The 18728-nt window shown below is 44.9% G+C and overlaps 1 protein-coding gene across 1 annotated transcript; it reads right to left on the reverse strand.

Annotated features, from left to right (window-relative positions):
- Positions 1 to 7233: 7233 nt before the first annotated feature.
- On the reverse strand, positions 7234 to 12943 carry LOC147464400 (cation/H(+) antiporter 19-like). Its single transcript, XM_086514683.1, has 3 exons — positions 12609 to 12943; positions 8865 to 9866; positions 7234 to 8759 (listed from the first exon to the last, which is right to left on the reverse strand). Exons 1-3 carry the CDS (start codon positions 12813 to 12815, stop codon positions 7365 to 7367), a joined length of 2604 nt encoding a protein of 867 aa, XP_086370809.1. The 5' UTR covers positions 12816 to 12943; the 3' UTR covers positions 7234 to 7364.
- Between the last annotated feature and the right edge of the window lie 5785 nt (positions 12944 to 18728).

Below are 18728 nucleotides of genomic sequence, written 5' to 3' on the forward strand. Positions count from 1 at the left end.
CATCAAGTGCTTTAGGCCTTGTGGCTTGAACTTTGTGGTTGATGTAGTTCATGACTCTTCTTGGACCATTAGAGAGAAACCACTTGGTGCTACACAAAATCTGACTGTCATGAGAGTGCTGCGATTCTCAAAAGCAAAACTCACCGTTCTTTCTTCACCTCCTCTATTGGCACTCATTGATAGAATGCTTTGGTTGATGACAGTGACGACATTTCGTAGCCTTCCCACTTGATGCTCTTGATTTTCGATTAGCATGAGCAATGCGAAATGGGGGGCTTACTTCTTGGATATTGATGACACTACAGTCTGGCAGTAGTATTTTGATGAAGACAGTCAGTGCTTCTTCAATCTCCTCCTCCTCGGTTTTCCAATTGGAGAATTCTTGCAGCCATTCATCCATGGTCGACAATGTGAGTTGTCTTCAACATTGTAAACTGGAGGTTTTCGAGAAGCCCTACTCCGTGGGGGTACCAAATGATGAGTGCAAAGTGCGACACGTACCCCGACGGCCTCAAAATGCTAGGAGCATGCACGTCGAGATGGCCACGGGAAATGAACAGGGGGCACCACCTAGCTTTGAGCGGCTAGGATGCAGACAACGGTGATTTAAAATGGCACAAACACTGCACACCAAGAGAGAGAGAGAGAGAGAGAGAGAGAGAGAGAGAGAGAGAGGTGATGAAAACCCCTCGGGATGTGAGGGAAACTTGAATCAATGCGATATTTATAGAAACCTTTGCTTCGGCGAGATGACGACTATGGTGATAGAGAGATAAAGAGAGATAGTGAGCCTATTAGTGCATTCTCTAGAGGTGATTTCTTAAGCACGGAGATCCTACTCTTGCGTATGTGTGGAAACCCTTGAAGTCAGGGTGGGGACATGGCTTCCTTCTCATAGTGCTAACTTCCCAAAATGCTACCCTAAAATCCCCTCTCTCTTAATGCAAGTGTTGCAAGTCCCTCCTGAATTCCCCCCCCCCGATAGTGACCTCTCAGTGCCATTTTAAAGGTGTAGACTGCATTAGGTTAGGGTAATCTGATTAGGTTAAGGCCCTAATCAAGAGAGACAAAGCAAGGAGTTGGGTCCCAGATGTTTGACCCTTGCTTTTTCTTAGGATAATTTTTAAAAATGATATCTCTTAGGTGGGCCTTTGTGAACATCACCTAGAGAGAGGTGACAATTTACAATGGGTTTTCTATACAAGATTTTGGCTTAAGCTGGAAAAAAATAATAACCTATGGATGCTACTACAGAGATGCATCGTGGATGAGATGTCGGCGAATGACGGGCCTCGCTGGTGTGTTGGTGTAGTGCGTTCGCCAGTTTCGGGGTCAGCTGGGGATGTTTCAACGTCACTTCTTGATTTGATGTTTCTACCACGTGATTTGGTCGTCTTATTTCTTTATGTGGGTGCATATGGCGTGCGTGTACTATGTGTGTATGTGCATGTGCCCGTGAGTGCGTAAATGCGTGTGTGGGTGTATGTAATTGTGTGAATGACGAGATGCTTGTGAGTGTGTGTGCGTATGTATATGGGTTGTGTGTGGGTGTGTAAAAAGTGTGTGTGTGTGTGTGTCGGCAAGAGGGTGTGTGGGGACTAGAGAAAGAGAGAGATATTATTTTTTATAATCTTACGTGCTCTGTTTTTTTATTACAGAGAATGTGGGAGAGATGGCATGAGTGAGGAGAGCGAGAGCGAGCTGTGTGTGAGGGGAATGGAGATGGTGTGTGTGTGTGTGTGTGTTACAATAGAGAGAGAGAGAGAGAGTATCCTGGCTGCACATGCGGGCTGAACGAGGGGAAGAGAGAGAGAGAGAGGGCGGGAGTGAGTGTGTGGGGGGAGCGAGAGCTGAGGAGGTAGTGTGGGGTATGTGTGTGTGTGGGTTTGAAGGAGAGAGAGAGAGAGAGAGAGAGAGAGAGAGAGAGAGAGAGAGAGAGAGAGAGAGAGAGAGAGAGATTATCTTCTGTCTGCACCTGCGAGGTTGAACGAGACAGGAAACGAGCGGGGAGAGAGAGTCAACGGGGGTGGGGCTGAACGAGGGAGAGAGGTAGCGGGGCAGGGGGGAATAAGGGTGAGGTTGAGGGGTGAAGGGGTGAAGGGGTGTGTGTGGGGGGGGGGGACCGTGTGTTGGTAACGGGAGAGAGAGAGAGAGAGAGAGAGAGAGAGAGAGAGAGAGAGAGAGAGAGAGAGAGAGAGAGAGAGAGAGAGAGAGAGAGAGAGAGGAGAGAGAGAGAGAGAGAGAGAGAGAGAGAGAGAGAGTTGTGATGCGCCCGCATGGGCTGTAGGGGACAGAGAATGAGAGAGTTAGAAAGAGGGGGGGAGAGAGAAACAATGAGAGATGGGGAGAGGGAGGGGCTAAGGGAAGTGATGAGGGAGTTGGAGGAGTGTGTGTGTGTGTGTGTGTGTGTGTGTGAGAGAGAGAGAGAGAGAGAGAGAGAGAGAGAGAGAGAGAGAGAGAGAGGGAGAGAGAGAGAGAGAAAAACGGCTTTTTGTTGCGCCCGCATGGGCTTGAACGAGGGGAAGAGAGAGAGAGAGGCTGGTTGGCGGACCAGGGAGAGTGGGTGATGGGGAGAGAGGGGGGGGGGGGGGGGGGGGGGGGAGTGGATGAGGGAGAGAGAGAGTGTGAGGGATGGGGGAAGAGAGACAAGGGAGAGGGTGGGGAGCGGCCCGCCTTGGTTGACAAACAAGAGGGAGAAAGAGTAGCTTTGGTGAGGACGAGAGGGGAGAGAGAGAGATAGAAGAATGTGAGACTGTGAGTGTGAATATTGAAAGAGAGAGAGAGAGAGAGAGAGAGAGAGAGAGAGAGAGAGAGAGAGAGAGAGAGAGAGAGAGAGAGAGAGAGAGAATCTTGTTCCCTTTGTATGGTGGCCCTTGAGAGAGAGAGAGAGAGAGAGAGAGAGAGAGAGAGAGAGAGAGAGAGAGAGAGAGAGAGAGAGAGAGAGAGAGAGAGAGAGAGAGAGAGAGAGAGAGAGAGATGATGTTGGCGAAGCCGAGCAAGAGAGAGAGGAGCTGTCCTCTGGTGATAATGGAGGGGTGTGGCCAAGCTGAGAGGCGAGCCATTGTATGCAAGCATGGAAGGGGGGGTGGTGCAGGCTAAAAACTTTTTTTTTAATGGTTTTCCTTGTATTACGCTCCCTCTCCGATTTGGGTTGGTTCTTGCGGCCGCGGTTTTGAAAACCAACCGTCAATGGCCGAGGCACCGAAGCTGTCGACGACTGAAGATATGGCGATGCGGACCAGAGATAGAAAGACGGCAGGCACATTTACCAAGGAGACTACTGCTACCACATTTTCAGATCTCATCCAAAGGCAAGTGGTAGAACGAGCTCGCCTATACCACCAACACTTCCATTTCTTATCAAAGAGACCGCCATGGTACACCACCCCAAACCATGCGGTTGCGTCCACCTTCACTCAAGTGTTGAAGTCGACAACCAGGCAAGCAATTGATCATGCATAGTATGTGCTGACAACGTTGAAAGGCACGAATAAGGAATGCAAAATCATATATCTGGGCGCTCCTGAAGTGTTGACAAGAATAGCATATCATGCTATTGGAATGGCCAATAATTTTCCGCCAGCCCCAAATCAGACTACATGGATTGTATCTGCGCAACCTTCTCCAAGAACCACGCGTCATCAAAAAAGGGTATATAAGTCAAACGAAGAATTTGTCGAAAGCTCCTGTGAAGCTCATAGCAATGAAAGCTCGGAAAACGAGGAAAGACGGGCAAGAATTGAGAAGTGAAGAAGAAAGCAGTAGCCGCACACCAAGAAGAACCTCAACAAAAGAAGACGAGTTTTGACAGAGAAAAGCAAACTTATGAAAGGAGCTGCCAAGCTGCAGGTGAGGAACTGAAAATATGGTTTCCAAGAGCTATAAGGGGACCCAGAACCAAGAACCCTGCAAGGAAAGGAGCAAAGGATCCCAAGGATTTTCTTGAATGCATGTATGCAAAGGCAGAAGCCTTGAAGTTGAAAGAAGCTCAAGAAGCTGAAAGGAAAGCAAAAGAGGAAGCGGCCGAACAACAAAGACAAGCAAAGGATACTGAACAAGGTGAGTCACATCACGACCAGGGGGATGTGTCTCCAAAACCCACTTCACCCACTACGGAGCAAGCAGACCATCCCATGCCAAGACCAAGCCCTTCACCAATAGCTAAACCCAATGAGGGTGAGGAAGCCAAGGAAAAAGAGCCTGAGCAACAGGCAACATCAAGTTTTGAGCAGCCAAAAGAAAAAGAACAAACCTTCTACAACAACCCAACCAGAAACAACAGAGGCATCCGCAACACCTCAAGGAGGAGAGGTAGAACCCCCGTCACAACCACAAGCATCAACCACAGCACCACCTAAAGAGCCACAACCGAAACGGCAGAAACCTCTAGACAGGAGCATAAAGAATGGCAAACAAATAACGAAGTCATCATGCAGGTCAATGAATATGCCAAGCAGATGCAGTTGATGACAGAAAAAATACAAACAGCAGTAATTAGCTGCAGTGCTAAGGCTAGGGAGCTTGAGCTAGTCATTGATGCTCTACAAGGAGAGCTAGATGACAGAATGAACATAATTTCAGACCTACAAAGACGGATCAGAGAGCTGAAAAATGAAGCGAAACAACACCAGGTTGCAAAAGAGAAGTAGCAGAAAGAAATGGAGGAGCTGAGTGAGATTCTAACCAAGTTATCGGATGCCTGCAAAAGCAAAGATCAATAGCTGACAGAAGTAACCAATGAGCTTCGAACCACTACTCTATCAGTACAAAAGATCCAAGTGCAGCTCGATGTAGCAAATGCTTCTCTGCACTACTCGAAGCAAAGGATCAATGATCAAGCAGCCTTTTTGAGACAGATAAGAGAAAATCATGTTGTCGCTTCAATCAAAGGTACATATGGAGTCTATAAGAATTTGAAAAAGAGAAACAAGGATCTCGAGCTAGAGCTGAAGCTAGAACAATCGCGAAGATGCGACCTTGCATTGATGCGGATCCAAAGAGAAGAGCAACTGCTCAAAGAGATAGCCAAATTAAAAAGAGTTAATCAGTTGCTGAGAGAGGGACAACTAGAAACTCAAGACAAAGCAAGACCCTCTGAACAAACAATTGTTGACATACCTCAGTCTCATTTGCTGAGATGGAAACAGTCGGACTTTCAAGTACCACTCACTGAAGCTGAGCAAGTGCCCATGGTCTAGCTTTCTAAAGTTGAAGAAGATGCATTAAAGGAACAGATTTTTCAAGAGATGGGTGCTGAATGGAAAGCAACGATGGATTGGGAGTGTCGAGTTCTCCACTCAGTCAATGTAACTCAACTCACTCCCAACCAGAGTTACTCACTCCCAACCAAATCAATGCTCAATGGCATCAGCAATCACTGCCATACCCCTTGATCAAAGTGGAGCTACTACAGGTAAAGGAAAGACTATACAAAGATATGCAGGAAGAAGGCTCAGAGGATATCCACCCTAGGTGGAGAAAAAACTAGTTGAACACGAATTCAAGATATCTAATTCTGTTTACAAGAGCACCTGCAATCCTCTAGAAAGACCCAACATTATGTCCTGTACCAAGGGTAAGGACATGGCAAGCATATGAAGCATTGAAAAAGAAGGGGCAAACATGGTTGAACTATCCACGTCTACCAGCTCCAGAGCAGTGATCGACAAAAACAAAGGAATACATGATGAAAACCCTAACGAGCGCCATGACTTTCTTCAAAAGCCTTCCTGACCTCTCATGTGCCATGTTGTATAAGATTTACAGAATGCTACTCACATGCATTCAAGTTTTTCACAAGCCAGAGCAAGTCGGAGCTCCATGGATGTCTTTCCTCGAAGGCAATAAGGGTCTCTGTTATGACTTTAGTGGCCAGCCTTCCGAAGAAGTCCTTTACGGCTTCTACGCTCAATGCATGTTCTTGCCCTCTAGAAATATGTTGGCGTTTGAGGAAACATTCTATACAGGTTTCTTCACTTGGTGAACGAAGATATTTGGGCCAGTGATAAGCAACCTTACATCTAGATTTGTTGGCTATTTAGCCATTGAGTTTAAAAACAAAGTCACCATGCAATTCTTGCAAGTTTCTGACAAAGAAAGAAAAATCAAATATGAGAAAGCACTCCATGCGCTTAAAGATCGCCTCGCCAACCGTTAACCCGAAGACTACTTCAGTCCATGAACCTGTGTCAAGAGACGACACAGTCAAGGAGGGGAGGAATGTTAGCAGCAAGTTAACTCGGATAACATTTTCGGAGCTCTTATTGTAAAAACACTTATTATTTTGATGAATCGAAAATGTCGTAACTCCTACTTTCCAGATAAAAAGGTGTAATTGATGAGCCGGGGCTACAAGCTTCCAGATTGTATTAACCCGAACTAATTATTAATACTCTTGCATACGATGGATCTCATTTCCCATCAATGGAATATTCAAGTTGGACTAAAAATCCCAATTCACTAATAAATTTTCAGAACATATTTAAGTTCAATCATCCTCAGTCGTACTTTCTCAAAATTGAGACTATTTGTGCATGCTAACCAATGAAAGATCTGCACATAATTAGCGAAATCACCCTGAAATTTGCAGGATTCCCCTTAAATTTCAACAATTCTTAAAATACTCTCTACAAACTTTGGATGGGGTGCTCCCAAGTTTTGCACAATTTGTTCTTTTTGAGATTAGAGACCTATCTTTGAGTGCCTTAACTAAAGTTTTCACCAATGAGCTCTCAATAGAGGTATTTGTGTTTACAAATAACATGCCATTTCTCTTAAGTTCCTGCAACCAAATTTAGTGAGGTACAACCAATTTTACCAATTAAAAAATTTGTGTATGGAGATTTTTGCAACATTAGGAAAGGAGATTATGGGAATTTTAGAAACATTTAAGGTCATTTTGGGCATTTTTGGCAAAATACTCTAGGAATTTTTCAAGTTTGAGGAGCATATCAGTGGCATTTCCACATATTCTGAGGGTATTTTGATAATCCCTTTGATGTAATCCACTGTTGGTCTCTTTGCGTTTAAGAATTCAAGTCTTTAAGCAAATTTCAAAAGTTGTTAAATGACTTCTTTATGTTTAAGCATGAGATAATCAAGAAGTGTGAAGGCCTTTGTGTAGGGATTTGCAGGCTTGTTTCTTTTTGCTTCATAGCCTGTTTCTTTTTGCTTCATGTGGAAAGGCAGGTTGAAGGGCAGATCCTCCATACCTTAAAAAATGAAGGGTGATAAAGATTCTTTCGTTCAACCATTTCACTTTTGCAAATGTGGAAGAAGACATATGTACACTTTTTTGACGGATGTACAATTGACCATTTTGCTTTTGCAGATGGAGGAGAAGGCACTGATAATTTCCAACAGTTTCAGGTGGGGGAGGGAAGAGAGGGCCCAGTAACAACAACAAGATTGGGACTAAGCAGGCCCTTTGGTTTGGGGGTTGAAATGTCCATCACTTTAGAGGACACAGGTACTTCCTTTGCTAGCATGGCATCATACTGTTGGACCACCAACACAGAGCAATGCACCTCTGACAAGGGGGCTCTTGTGAGTACGCAGCCCACCGGCCCCAGTTCCGGATACTCCATCTGCGGCCCACCGAGCAGAGCTGTGATTAGGCATGCTGGTCTTCGGCCTCGCCCCACAATCACCAAACTCCATCCATCCATCTTTCCTACTGCCAATGCTGCCTCAAGAGGCCCCGACACCTCCTTCTCTTCATATGTTATAGGCAATAAACTGTTATCGCCGACACCCTTTGTCACCCCTGTCCCCTTCGCCTGTGTCAAGCACTCGTCATCCAATCGGCTCTCCAGCTCCCAATCCACATCATGTGCCACACACATGAATGGCTCTATGTTAGAATACTTTGAGCTCATTGATAACCTGTTCAGCCCACTCCCTTCCCTCCCCACAGACTGCACTCTTGCCATTGTCACCGTCACATGGTCCTCTGGCGGATCTACGTAGACAAACCTGTACACAGTAAGCCTCACTCCCGGATGCTCTGCCACACGGTACCCGAAAGCAAGAGCCTCTCGATCATCAGGGCCACCATAGAAGAGCACAGCAACATTCTGGTTCACACTACTGGAAGGATGCGACATCATGCCAATGCCACGGTCCACAAGAATGCCCACAGAGCATGGAGCATGCTGTAACACTCTCTGGGTAACATGGCGAAGTCCAGAACTGTTGCCTTCCCAACCTTGACCGTTCACCACGACATGCTTATGGAAAGGAAGAATGATGACTGCAGCCCGCTTATCCTCAGCCGTGATACATATGTCTTCATGCATGTCATCAAACCGAGAAATTGCTGTCATGGGCCTCACGGTAACTTTGCTGAGCTGACCGAATGCTTCAAAGGCCACCATGATGCTATTATTTTCACAGCTATTAGATTGATTGTCCCAGAAAGGACGCCCTTCTCGCCGCACTCTCTGCACTTTCATGATTGAAGATGGTCGCTCTGACAATTGTACCATGTGCAGAATGTACATGTGTAGAGCTCGCCGCCTTGTACCACGCACGGCCTCCACGAGGTTAATAATGGCATGTACATTTGGCATCCCATGCACACATGCCAAAAGGCGGAGCTCAGATTCTGTCACCTTCTCATTTGGAGCATAAAGTGTCCGGCGTGTATAAGGAACTGGGTTTCTTGCAGGCTTGTAGAGCCACATGATCATTGGGGTAGTGATAAATGTTGTGAACAGAGCCATGATAACCATGATTGCAAAAGTTTCCTCATTTAAAACCTGCCAAGCAAAATCAGGGAACGAATATTTGAGTATTGCTAGCAGCTTCGAGCATTATACATTAATGCAGAGGTGCATATATATCTGGGGCAGCCATGATCTCACCTTTCGGTCCTTGCCAATGTTGAGAACAATAAGCTCCACCAGGCCTTTTGTGTTCATCAGAAAACCCAAGGTGAGAGACTTTCTCACACCCATCTTGCTCAAATATGCCACTAAAAATGTTCCAATAATCTTCCCTCCACAAGCTGTAGTAATGACGAGGACAAGAAGACCACCAGCCTGGGCACCATTAATAGATCCAATGTTGGTCTTGAGACCACTAACAGCAAAGTAAAGAGGAAGCAGTAAGATGGTAACCAGATCTTCAATCTTCTCAGTGAGCAGCCCTGCAAAGGGGCCATGCTTTGGAATGACAAGACCGAAGACAAAAGCCCCGAAGATGGAATGTATGCCAATTGCATCAGTCACAAATCCTGAAACCAGCACAGCCGCAAGTGTGAATGCCACATACATTTCGTTCACAGGCTCACTTTCAGTCGCTTGCCTGGCTACCTTGACCATCAGGGGCTTCGCGGCTATGAACATGAATGCGACAAAGGCTACGCCACATAATAGCACCCACAAAGCTATCAAGGGGCTCTTGCCGGAGCCTGACAATGCCACCGCTAATGCCAGCAGTACCCATGCAGCGACATCGTTTACAGCTGCAGCCGACATCGCCATCTGCCCCACATCAGTCATTAGGAGCCTTCTCTCAGCAAGGATTCGAGCAAGCACCGGAAAGGCTGTGATTGACAAGGCCACACCCATGAAGACCAGAAAAGGAGCGAACTTGGAGTCGCTGGAGATAGTCTGGTGCAAGATGATGGAGACGCCAACGCCTGCAACGAAAGGGAGCGTGATTCCTGCTGCTGCAATGATCAAGGCGTGTTTGCCCGTCCTCCTCAGAGCTGTAAGGTCAAGCTCTAAGCCCACCAAGAACAAGAACAGCAGCAGACCCAGATCGGCCACTGTTTCCAAAAGCGTCAAACTCTCTTTGGGGAACACCTTTTCTTTGTAGCTTGCGATTCGCCCCAATGCGGAAGGGCCAAGCAGGACTCCTCCCTGCAAAAGAAACCAATTAGGCCAACATTCAAATTTTCCCCATTGCCCCACTTTGACTAATCCTTACAATTGGTGCAAAAGAACAGGACTCCTCCCTGCTAAAGAAAATAAAACCCATAGAATAATCAGGCCAACATTCAAATTGCAAAATTATTCCCCATTGCCCCACTATGACTAATCTTTACAATGACTAAGGGTAGCGTGCCCAAGCGTCACTTCCCGCTTTCGATTTTTGGTTGTTGGGCTGGGGGTGATTGCGCCTACTCACCCACACCCGCATGTCTCAAGGGTTGAACCATAGTGGGTGCGCTAGGAGCCCCTCACCGTTACCACTAGGCCAACAACCCCTTGACCAAGTATTCTTAATATTGAACCCACACATGCATGTCTCAGCGGTTGAACCATTAATGGGTGCGTTTAGAGCCCATCACCTTTACCACGAGGCCAACACCCCTTGACCAAGTATTCCTAATCTTACTTGAGAGGACGTGTGATGCCCTCACATATTAATAGAACCAAAACCAATGTCTTTTGAATTTTTTCTTTTGGATGTTTGGTTGGAATGAAATGGATAAACCTATTTCAAAAGGTTAAAACTGAAGAATAGATGTTTCTAACTTGAGGTAAGGCAAGATAATCTATTTGCCCAAATTACACAATGGACTCTTGCAACAACCCAAAGAGAGAAGCATCATCCACAAACAAAACCACATGTTCAAATGTTCAAGAAATACTCAACCAAGTGGGTTGGTTCAACGATTTTTTAATGCGTCATAATTTGGAATCTCTTTAGATTCTCTCTTGTTGAAAAGGTCCTTTTATGTATGCATTTTTTTTCGGTTGCTTCTTGGCGTACATTTATCAGCAACAACGAAAGTTCTGTAATTTAGATCGACGTAATCCATGAATGCATGGGTGTGTGTGTGGCTGCTAAAGGAGCATAATGGTTAAAACCTTTCTATTCTTACCTCATGGTCTGCATTACCTAATCACTAGGTCGACTTTAAAACATTTTGGTAGACCACGACGTAAGTTTTAGCCTTTTAAAAATGCCCTTAATGTGGCATTTAAAGATAACTAGTACGACCATGGGGCCGAAGCTCACCTCTCTCTCTCTCTCTCTCTCTCTCTCTCTCTCTCTCTCTCTCTCTCTCTCTCTCTCTCTGTGTGCCCGGAGGTTGCAGAGGACATTGCTAGTTGAAGCTCGTGTTGACACGTGTCCGGGGGAGGGACCGGAATCCCTTCCTCCATTATAATTGTATAGATAGATATGTGCTCATCGAGCTATAGCAAGGAGGAGAGAGGCACCCGTAGGCGCAGTCGTCGCCAATCAGTGATGAGAGAGAGAGACAGAGACCTTGCGGCCCCAACATAAATTCATAGAGAGACCTTGAGACCTTGCTCATCGAGTTGTAGCAACGAGGAGAGAGGCACCCGTAGGCCGTAGTCGTCGCCAATCATCAATGATGGAGAGAGAGAGAGAGAGAGAGAGAGAGAGAGAGAGACCTTGCGGCCCCAATAGAAATTCATAGGGGGTGTGTGCCGAAAGCAACATTGTACATACACTTCCAAGTTGAGTCCCAACAATCTACCTGTCGCGAGGAGTCAGGACCTTAGTAGGAATTTCTCACACATGACAAGCGCAAGCCTATGCAATGATCAATAGCGCGAGCAAGCAAGCGAGCCAGAGAGCAAAGATCAGAGTCGTGTCAGACACACATGAGGTTACCACAACAACGAAATGATGAAGAGCGCGAGTGATGATTAGCAGGTCAGCGTGCACGAAGGGGGGGGGAGAGAGAGAGGGAGAGAGGGAGGAAGAAGAAGAGAATTTTTTACGTGGTGGGAAACTATCCCAAAAGACCTCAAAGATCTATATGAGAGAGAGAGAGAGAGAGAGAGAGAGAGAGAGAGAGAGAGAGAGAGAGAGAGAACAAAAAAACATGTTTTACTTGTATCTAGATATTATAAAGCTAAAGGGACAAGGGGGAGAGTGAAAAAAAAGGTTTCCATTTGAAAAAGATAAAAACTTTCTATTTGAGCAAATAACCTTCACTTTTGTGAATTATTCTCGGATTGTAAGGTAAAGGGGCCAATAACGTTACGACTCTTAGCACTAACCATACCCGAATATTTTATACGTCTAGGGACTGGCGAAGGCACGAAAGAGTAGAGGTTCAAACGGCTAGCTCATTTGAAAGGTATCCTTCCCATTGGCTGCTGTGTGAGCTCAAGTTTCCGCGGCCACAATTTTGCCATAGTCGCTCTTCTCTTTGGCATATTTAGGAATAAAAACTTGGGCGCCATAACTTTAGGTTTCTTAGTGGGACATGTGCAAAAATTATTTCCAGAAAGTGTAGGCAAAGACGAATGAGCTACTCTACACTCAAAATTGCGTATTGACTTTTGTTTACTGTTTGTGTTTGTGTTTGTGTTTGTGTTTGTGTGAGAGAGAGAGAGAGCAGCAAAGAAGTCTTAAACATGAACAATCCCAAGAGACCTCAAGGTACTCTATCTATCATACGAGTGTTGAACTCAAGACGTGCTCCGTGTGTGTGTGTGAGAGAGAGAGAGAGACTTGCTGATACCCCACACAAGCACATTCAGGCCAGATGATGTCGTGCTGAGGGGCGAAGGTAGCGTTTACGTCAGCATCTTGATCATAAAGAACCCAGGGGCCCAGTATGTGACCTAGTTGTATGAGTGAGAGAGAGAGAGAGAGAGAGAGAGAGAGAGACTCACGATGATTTCCGCGATGACACGCGGTTGCCTGAGAGGCTTGAGAAGGACGGCAAGCGCACGCGTGACCAGCAGCACCAGGCAGATCTGCAGGATGAGCAACGGCAACGCAAAATCAACGGGGCTGTCGCCTTGCCACACGCCATTGGAGGTGGCTGCCATCGCTGTGGGGCAAGCTGTCGAGTTCTCTGCAGCTGGGCTGCCGGCCATGATGGCTGCTTGGCTCGAGCACGAGAAGGCAAGCGGGCAAAGCTAGAGGGGAAAACTAATTAGCCTAAGCCAGATGAAGAGGAAGAGGATGAGAAGTCCAGTGCCAGAGTGGACAGCAGCAACGTCTAGTCGGGACTTGATCCGATTGGAGATTTTGCCTTCTTATAGGCCACACTGAGAGAGAGAGAGAGAGAGAGAGAGAGAGAGAGAGACAGAGAGGATTCTGGTTTGACCTTGGATTATGTCCCGGAATCCTGGATCACGATGCATTATTATTACATAGGTCATAAAGTAAAGATAAAAAAACAAGTTACAAACTTCGACAAGACTGATGAGAGAGAAGAAGCCTAGAACTTTAGAGGGGAGCGACTCGCGAGAGAGAGAGAGAGAGAGCGAGAGAGCCCTCGACTTTATAATGCAATACGTACCAATAATTGAAACCAAAGTCAGAAGAGAGAGAAAGTATCGTCAGAATATTCCGGTTTGACTTTTGGGTACACTTTATCCACTTTCTATTGTTTGGGAAGACAACACTCCATTTTCCCGCCACCTAACGTGGCATTTTGGGCCTCTGTGTCTCTCACACTCACAGGGCTCTGGAAAAGATAGGTTCGTTTTATCCAAGGCCCCTTCAAAATGAAAAATGGCCGGCTCAAATTTGGGCAAGAAGGTTCTCAAACCGGTTCTAATTCTGAAGTTTTTAATTATAATATGAGATTTTTCGTGTAATTATCTCTCTCAAATTTAGTGTTAGCTTGTTCATATGCGTGAAAAACGCTTCCAAAGCCGGGTCCACAAAAAATGTTTCCCGAGCCCAAGTGTGGTAGATTGGTTATGCCATTTCCCTCTTGAATAACAAGTCTTGAGTTCAACTCTCCTCGTCGGCTAGATCTTTAAGGTCTCTTCCTACGATGTTAAAATTCTCTTCTTCTTCTTCTTCTTCTCTCTCTCTCTCTCTCACACACACACACACACACACACACACACACAAATCAATTTTCACTTTTTACTACAAACCTGTCGCACACTATTAGAGCCCACTGCCACTCCAAGTGCTCCAAGTGTGAGGCGAGACCCTAACTTCAGAGTTCTGTGGCACTTTGAGGCCCTCCAAGCACTTGGTGGGATAGGGCTCTTATAGCGGAGTCTCACCCTATGTGAGCATGGAGAGAGGATGCAAGGAGGTCACACCGAAGAGGGTGGAAGAATCGTGCTTTTCAACTCGATGGGCATTTTGGAGAAACCAAGAGAAACAAGCTTTTGCGAGAATAATAGCGTAATACCTTGTGGGAGTATTAGCAGAATTGTAGTAGGCTCTTTACAAATGAGGAGAAAATTGAGCTTTCACGATGCGCGGAATTCTCCTACACCATCTCGATATGATGTTGAACTTACCATGGGGGCATTCATGACACCTCATCAATCAATTGCTGAACTTCCTTCCTTCTATCTACTGACATTGGATCGCACCATGTGTCAGTAGGGCTAGTGTTTACTAAATAAATGCATATCCATGTTTTTCTCCACAAATGTAGAAGACTTTTACAAACCCCACTAGCATTTTGAAAAAGGAGGGGAATAAGCTATCTTTTACGTAGTGAAAAGCTCTCCTTAAACGTAGGTTTGCCATCTCCAATCAAATATGTCTCTGATCTCCTCAAAAATAGAAACTCCAACCCTTTTCATCTACTACTCTAGGTGCGACCCTGTGCAATGCTTCACCTCGCTCGCCCCCACTAACCCATGGTGCAACCTAGCTCTAGATATTGGAAGACCTTCATCTTAATTGTCTCCCCACTTTCCCTATTTTAGAGCATCAATTTGATTTCTTAGCATTATTGTTCGTGCATCGTTGGAATGTTCTCTCGTCTACTCTCTGCTTTGGTCTTCTTTGTAGAGTTGTTTATTCATTCACACTAGTGATTCTTGGGGCCAACCTAAGCCTTATCCCCTCCTACTCTTGCTCATATTATTTATATATATATATATATATTTTTGGGTGGCTGGATGCAGATGGAGAGAGATATGTAAACAGCAAGGATGAAAGGACAGCTTTTAAAATTGTAAAGAGCTTGACAACCTTAAAATTCGATGCTTGTTTAGAGATTACACTCTCCCTCACTCCTACTCCATGCTTGTTTAGAGGAAATCTTCTTGAGATTGCGTGTCCAATGTTCACACGGGAAGAAACTCGTTTGTCTTTTTGTTAGCGTTCTAAACAAGCCTTAATGAAGTAGTGAGTTAGCCATACTTTTGATGTGAAATATTGCAAATTGAATTATCTTTGATAGTTTATTTTGGTGAATGCCCCTTTCGTTTCATTTAAGAGCCTCACATGGCATGGGTTGATGGATCCATTTCATTAAATTGATTTAGGAGGCCAAGTGACCCTTCGTCTTGTTTAATAACTGCACCTTTAAAGGGACCTTCAATATGCACAAACCACACAATTGACAAGTGTACTCGAGAGTCGAGCCTTGGACACTTGGGAACAAAAACATGGTTTAGTCTAATACTAGCGCTGTAGGCCCGCCAGCTAGCCTTTCTTGCTTTTTTTTAAAACCAAAATGTGCCACATTGGTGGCAATTTTGTAGCTCTATACCGGCTTGGGCTAATAGATGGTTGAAGGTCACAAATTCAAAGCCATGCATGTAAGCATAGCAGAGAGATGCAAGGCACTAACAAAATAGAGGCAATAAAATAGGGCACGATAGAAGGCGTTCATTGACTATCTCTCTTGTCAACAAAAATAGGAAGTTTTTTGGGCACAAATGGGAAGCTATGGGAACGTGACTACTGTTAGCAACTCTCATGACCACTAATGAACCAAGTAATAATGACTCATAGCCTTTCCCAGCAATTGGAGCACCCCATGAACCTACTCAACATAAAAGCAGCCCTGTTGGATAACCCTAGGCATGGGTACCAGTGACATAAGCACCCAATGAGTCTATAAATTTAGCCTCGTAATCACTCATTTCAAGCCTAATAGTCAAGACTCGCCTTTCAAGTCTACATTGTGGTACTCTCTCTCTTTCTCTCTCTCTCTCTCTCTCTCTCTCTCTCTCTCTCTCTCTCACACACACACACACACACACACACACACACAAACCCATCAAAGAATGCTTCACTAATCTATGTGCCCTAACCTCTATGGCTTGTATTAGCGGTAATAAGTGATTAGCATCTCTTAATGCTCTCTTGATCCTCTTAATTACACACTCTATCAAGTGTTAGTAGCAATAAGCTACACAATCATATTGCAAATCTTATGGAGTTTGGGCACGTTCATTGCGAGCCACTACCCTCATCTATGAGAGGAGCACACAATTAGGAGCAATTAGTGTGCGTATAGTTTATTGCATCTGCATCTAAGATTTAAGTTTTTCATAGCATTTACATGGGAAGCTACTCTTGGATTTGGGTGTTGCATGAAGAATTTTGAGAGGTTCAAAGTCGTCACTTTTGTCTCAAGCATTCATAGATAACTGTGCGATCAATTGTTGCTAAAATCTCATAGTTTTTTAGCTCTCAATTCTTTGCAGAAGGATGGAGGATAAATCCCAAACTTAGTGTATGAGCACACACTAATAATACGTGTGTGTGGAGAATTATGTTTTGAATACGCATGTGAGCCGTGTGAAGAATCTCCTAATAATAGGATTTGACCAAAGGAAGACCACACACAAGGGCCCTGACCCAAATCCGGGCATGAACACTCACCCAAATCCGGGCATGAACTCCAAGCAGTGGCGACAAGTTGCATTTGATAGTATTTTGGGTCTACGAACGGATCCCAATTGTCTGTCACCCTTCAAATAGCTTCGTTCAGTGGCTCTCTGTCCACACAGCAAACAACTGATTGACTGGTGTTGCTATTGGATTTTGGATGACTGGCGAAACTCAACCATGTGCTCAACTGATTTTAAATCACATTTCAGATGTGTTCCAAAGGGGCACCCTCTCCCATGGCCACCCCCAAAAAAGTAAGTATAGCACATGAGTTCGACTTTTTATTCGAAAAAATTTCTAAAAATTTATAGAGGAGGGTTTTTATTGCATTTTGAAAAAAATTATAAGCTTCTTAGGAAAAGAGGGATTTTTTATTACCTTGAACTATGTAAGTATAGGGAATTTTTTAATACCCTTTGAATGCACGTGATCATTAGGAAGTGAATGAGGTGTTAGGAAATAAGACGTAGCTAAATAGATAATTGAGTAGATTACTTAATGGAGAGAGACAGATTTATATACACGAGATTATAGAGTAGAGAGAGAGAGAGAGAGAGAGAGAGAGAGAGAGAGAGAGAGAGAAAGAGTACACACGATATACGTGGTTCACCCAATGTGGGCTACGTCCACGGGAAAGCAGCCACTCAATGGCTTTAGTACTTCAAAACAAGAAGTAGTTTACAAAGGGATTATATCCTTAATGGAGCTCCCGCCTTGCTTCACTCTCACCACCTCACACTCACCTTGTTGCATCAACTTCACACTATGAAATGTGTGTAGAAATGGCCTCCTTTTATAGGCCAAAAGGGCTGCCCTCTCTTATGAGAGACAGCCATGTGTAGCCGCCCTTGTGCGAATAAGTCCAAATCGGACCCTCCAATCCACCCATGTGTGGCCGTCCTTGAGAAGACAAGTCCACTTTTGAATTCGGCCACCGGCCATTGACTTCCGACCACCGCCCATCGGCCATTCACTACCGGCCACTGGCCAACCGACCAGTTGTTTTCCAACCACTTTCCGGTCGCCGTCCGGCCATAATATTCCGGCAAAAAAGAATATTCCGGCAAAAGAAAAAGTCTCGGGGGCCTCCACCCCCGAGGCCTTTAAAGGTGCCCCTAATTCTTGTCCGTGAAAATTTTGGTTTCCGGTGAGTGATTTTCCTTCACGCACGATGGCTTCTCCTCATAATGGGGGCCTTACAAATAGACGCTTTTACCACAGAAAATTACAAGGGTAAATCAGGCTCCATACTTAACAATCTCCCACTTGGAGACTGATCTCCAAACCAAACGTGTGACTGCTTTCCATTCTGGCTTTTTATCCTTGAATGCCGATTGAAGATGAGCAAAAGCTCAACTTCTCCTTGTTGACCACCTTTGTAAACATGTCTGTAGGATTTTCACTTGTATGCACCTTTCCTAGCTTTAGTTGTCCCTCTTCCAAAAGAGTGCGTATGAATTGATATCTCACCTCAATGTGCTTTGTCCTTGAGTGAAAGGCTGAGTTCTTTGCAAGATGGATAGCGCTTTGGCTATCACTGTACAAGACACAATTGTCTTGTTTGAATCCAAGCTCTTCTAAGAATCTGTGAAGCCACAAAATTTCTTTTCTTGCCTCCGTCATTGCTACATACTCTGCTTCCGTGGTAGAAAGTGAAACCACTTTCTGCAGCTTTGAAGCCCAGCTTACTGTTGTGCCTCCAACCATGAACACATAGCCAGTAGTGCTCCTTCGAGTATCTTTGTCACCTGCCATATCTGCATCAGCATACCCTTCTAGAAAAATATCAGTTCCTCCAAAATACAAAGCATTTGTTGTTGTCCCTTTTAGATACCTAAGTATCCACTTCACAGCTTGCCAATGCTCTTTACCTGGGTTGTCCATGAACCTACTCACAACTCCCACTGCATGTGCAATGTCTGGCCTTGTCCAGACCATAGCATACATTAGAGAACCTACCGCTGCAGCATATGGAACTTTAGACATATAGGCTATCTCCTCTCGTGTCTTTGGACACATATCCTTCTTTAGTTTAAAATGACCAGCCAAAGGTGTAGAAACTGGTTTTGCATTTTGCATTGCAAACCTTTTTAGTACCTTCTTGATGTAATCTTCTTGAGATAGCGTTATTGTCTTCTTCGTCCTGTCCCTTGATATTTTCATACCAAGTATCCTCTTTG

This window comes from Adiantum capillus-veneris, chromosome 1 (genome assembly GCF_014529385.1).
Source record: "Adiantum capillus-veneris isolate H3 chromosome 1, ASM1452938v2, whole genome shotgun sequence".
Taxonomy (NCBI): domain Eukaryota; kingdom Viridiplantae; phylum Streptophyta; class Polypodiopsida; order Polypodiales; family Pteridaceae; genus Adiantum; species Adiantum capillus-veneris.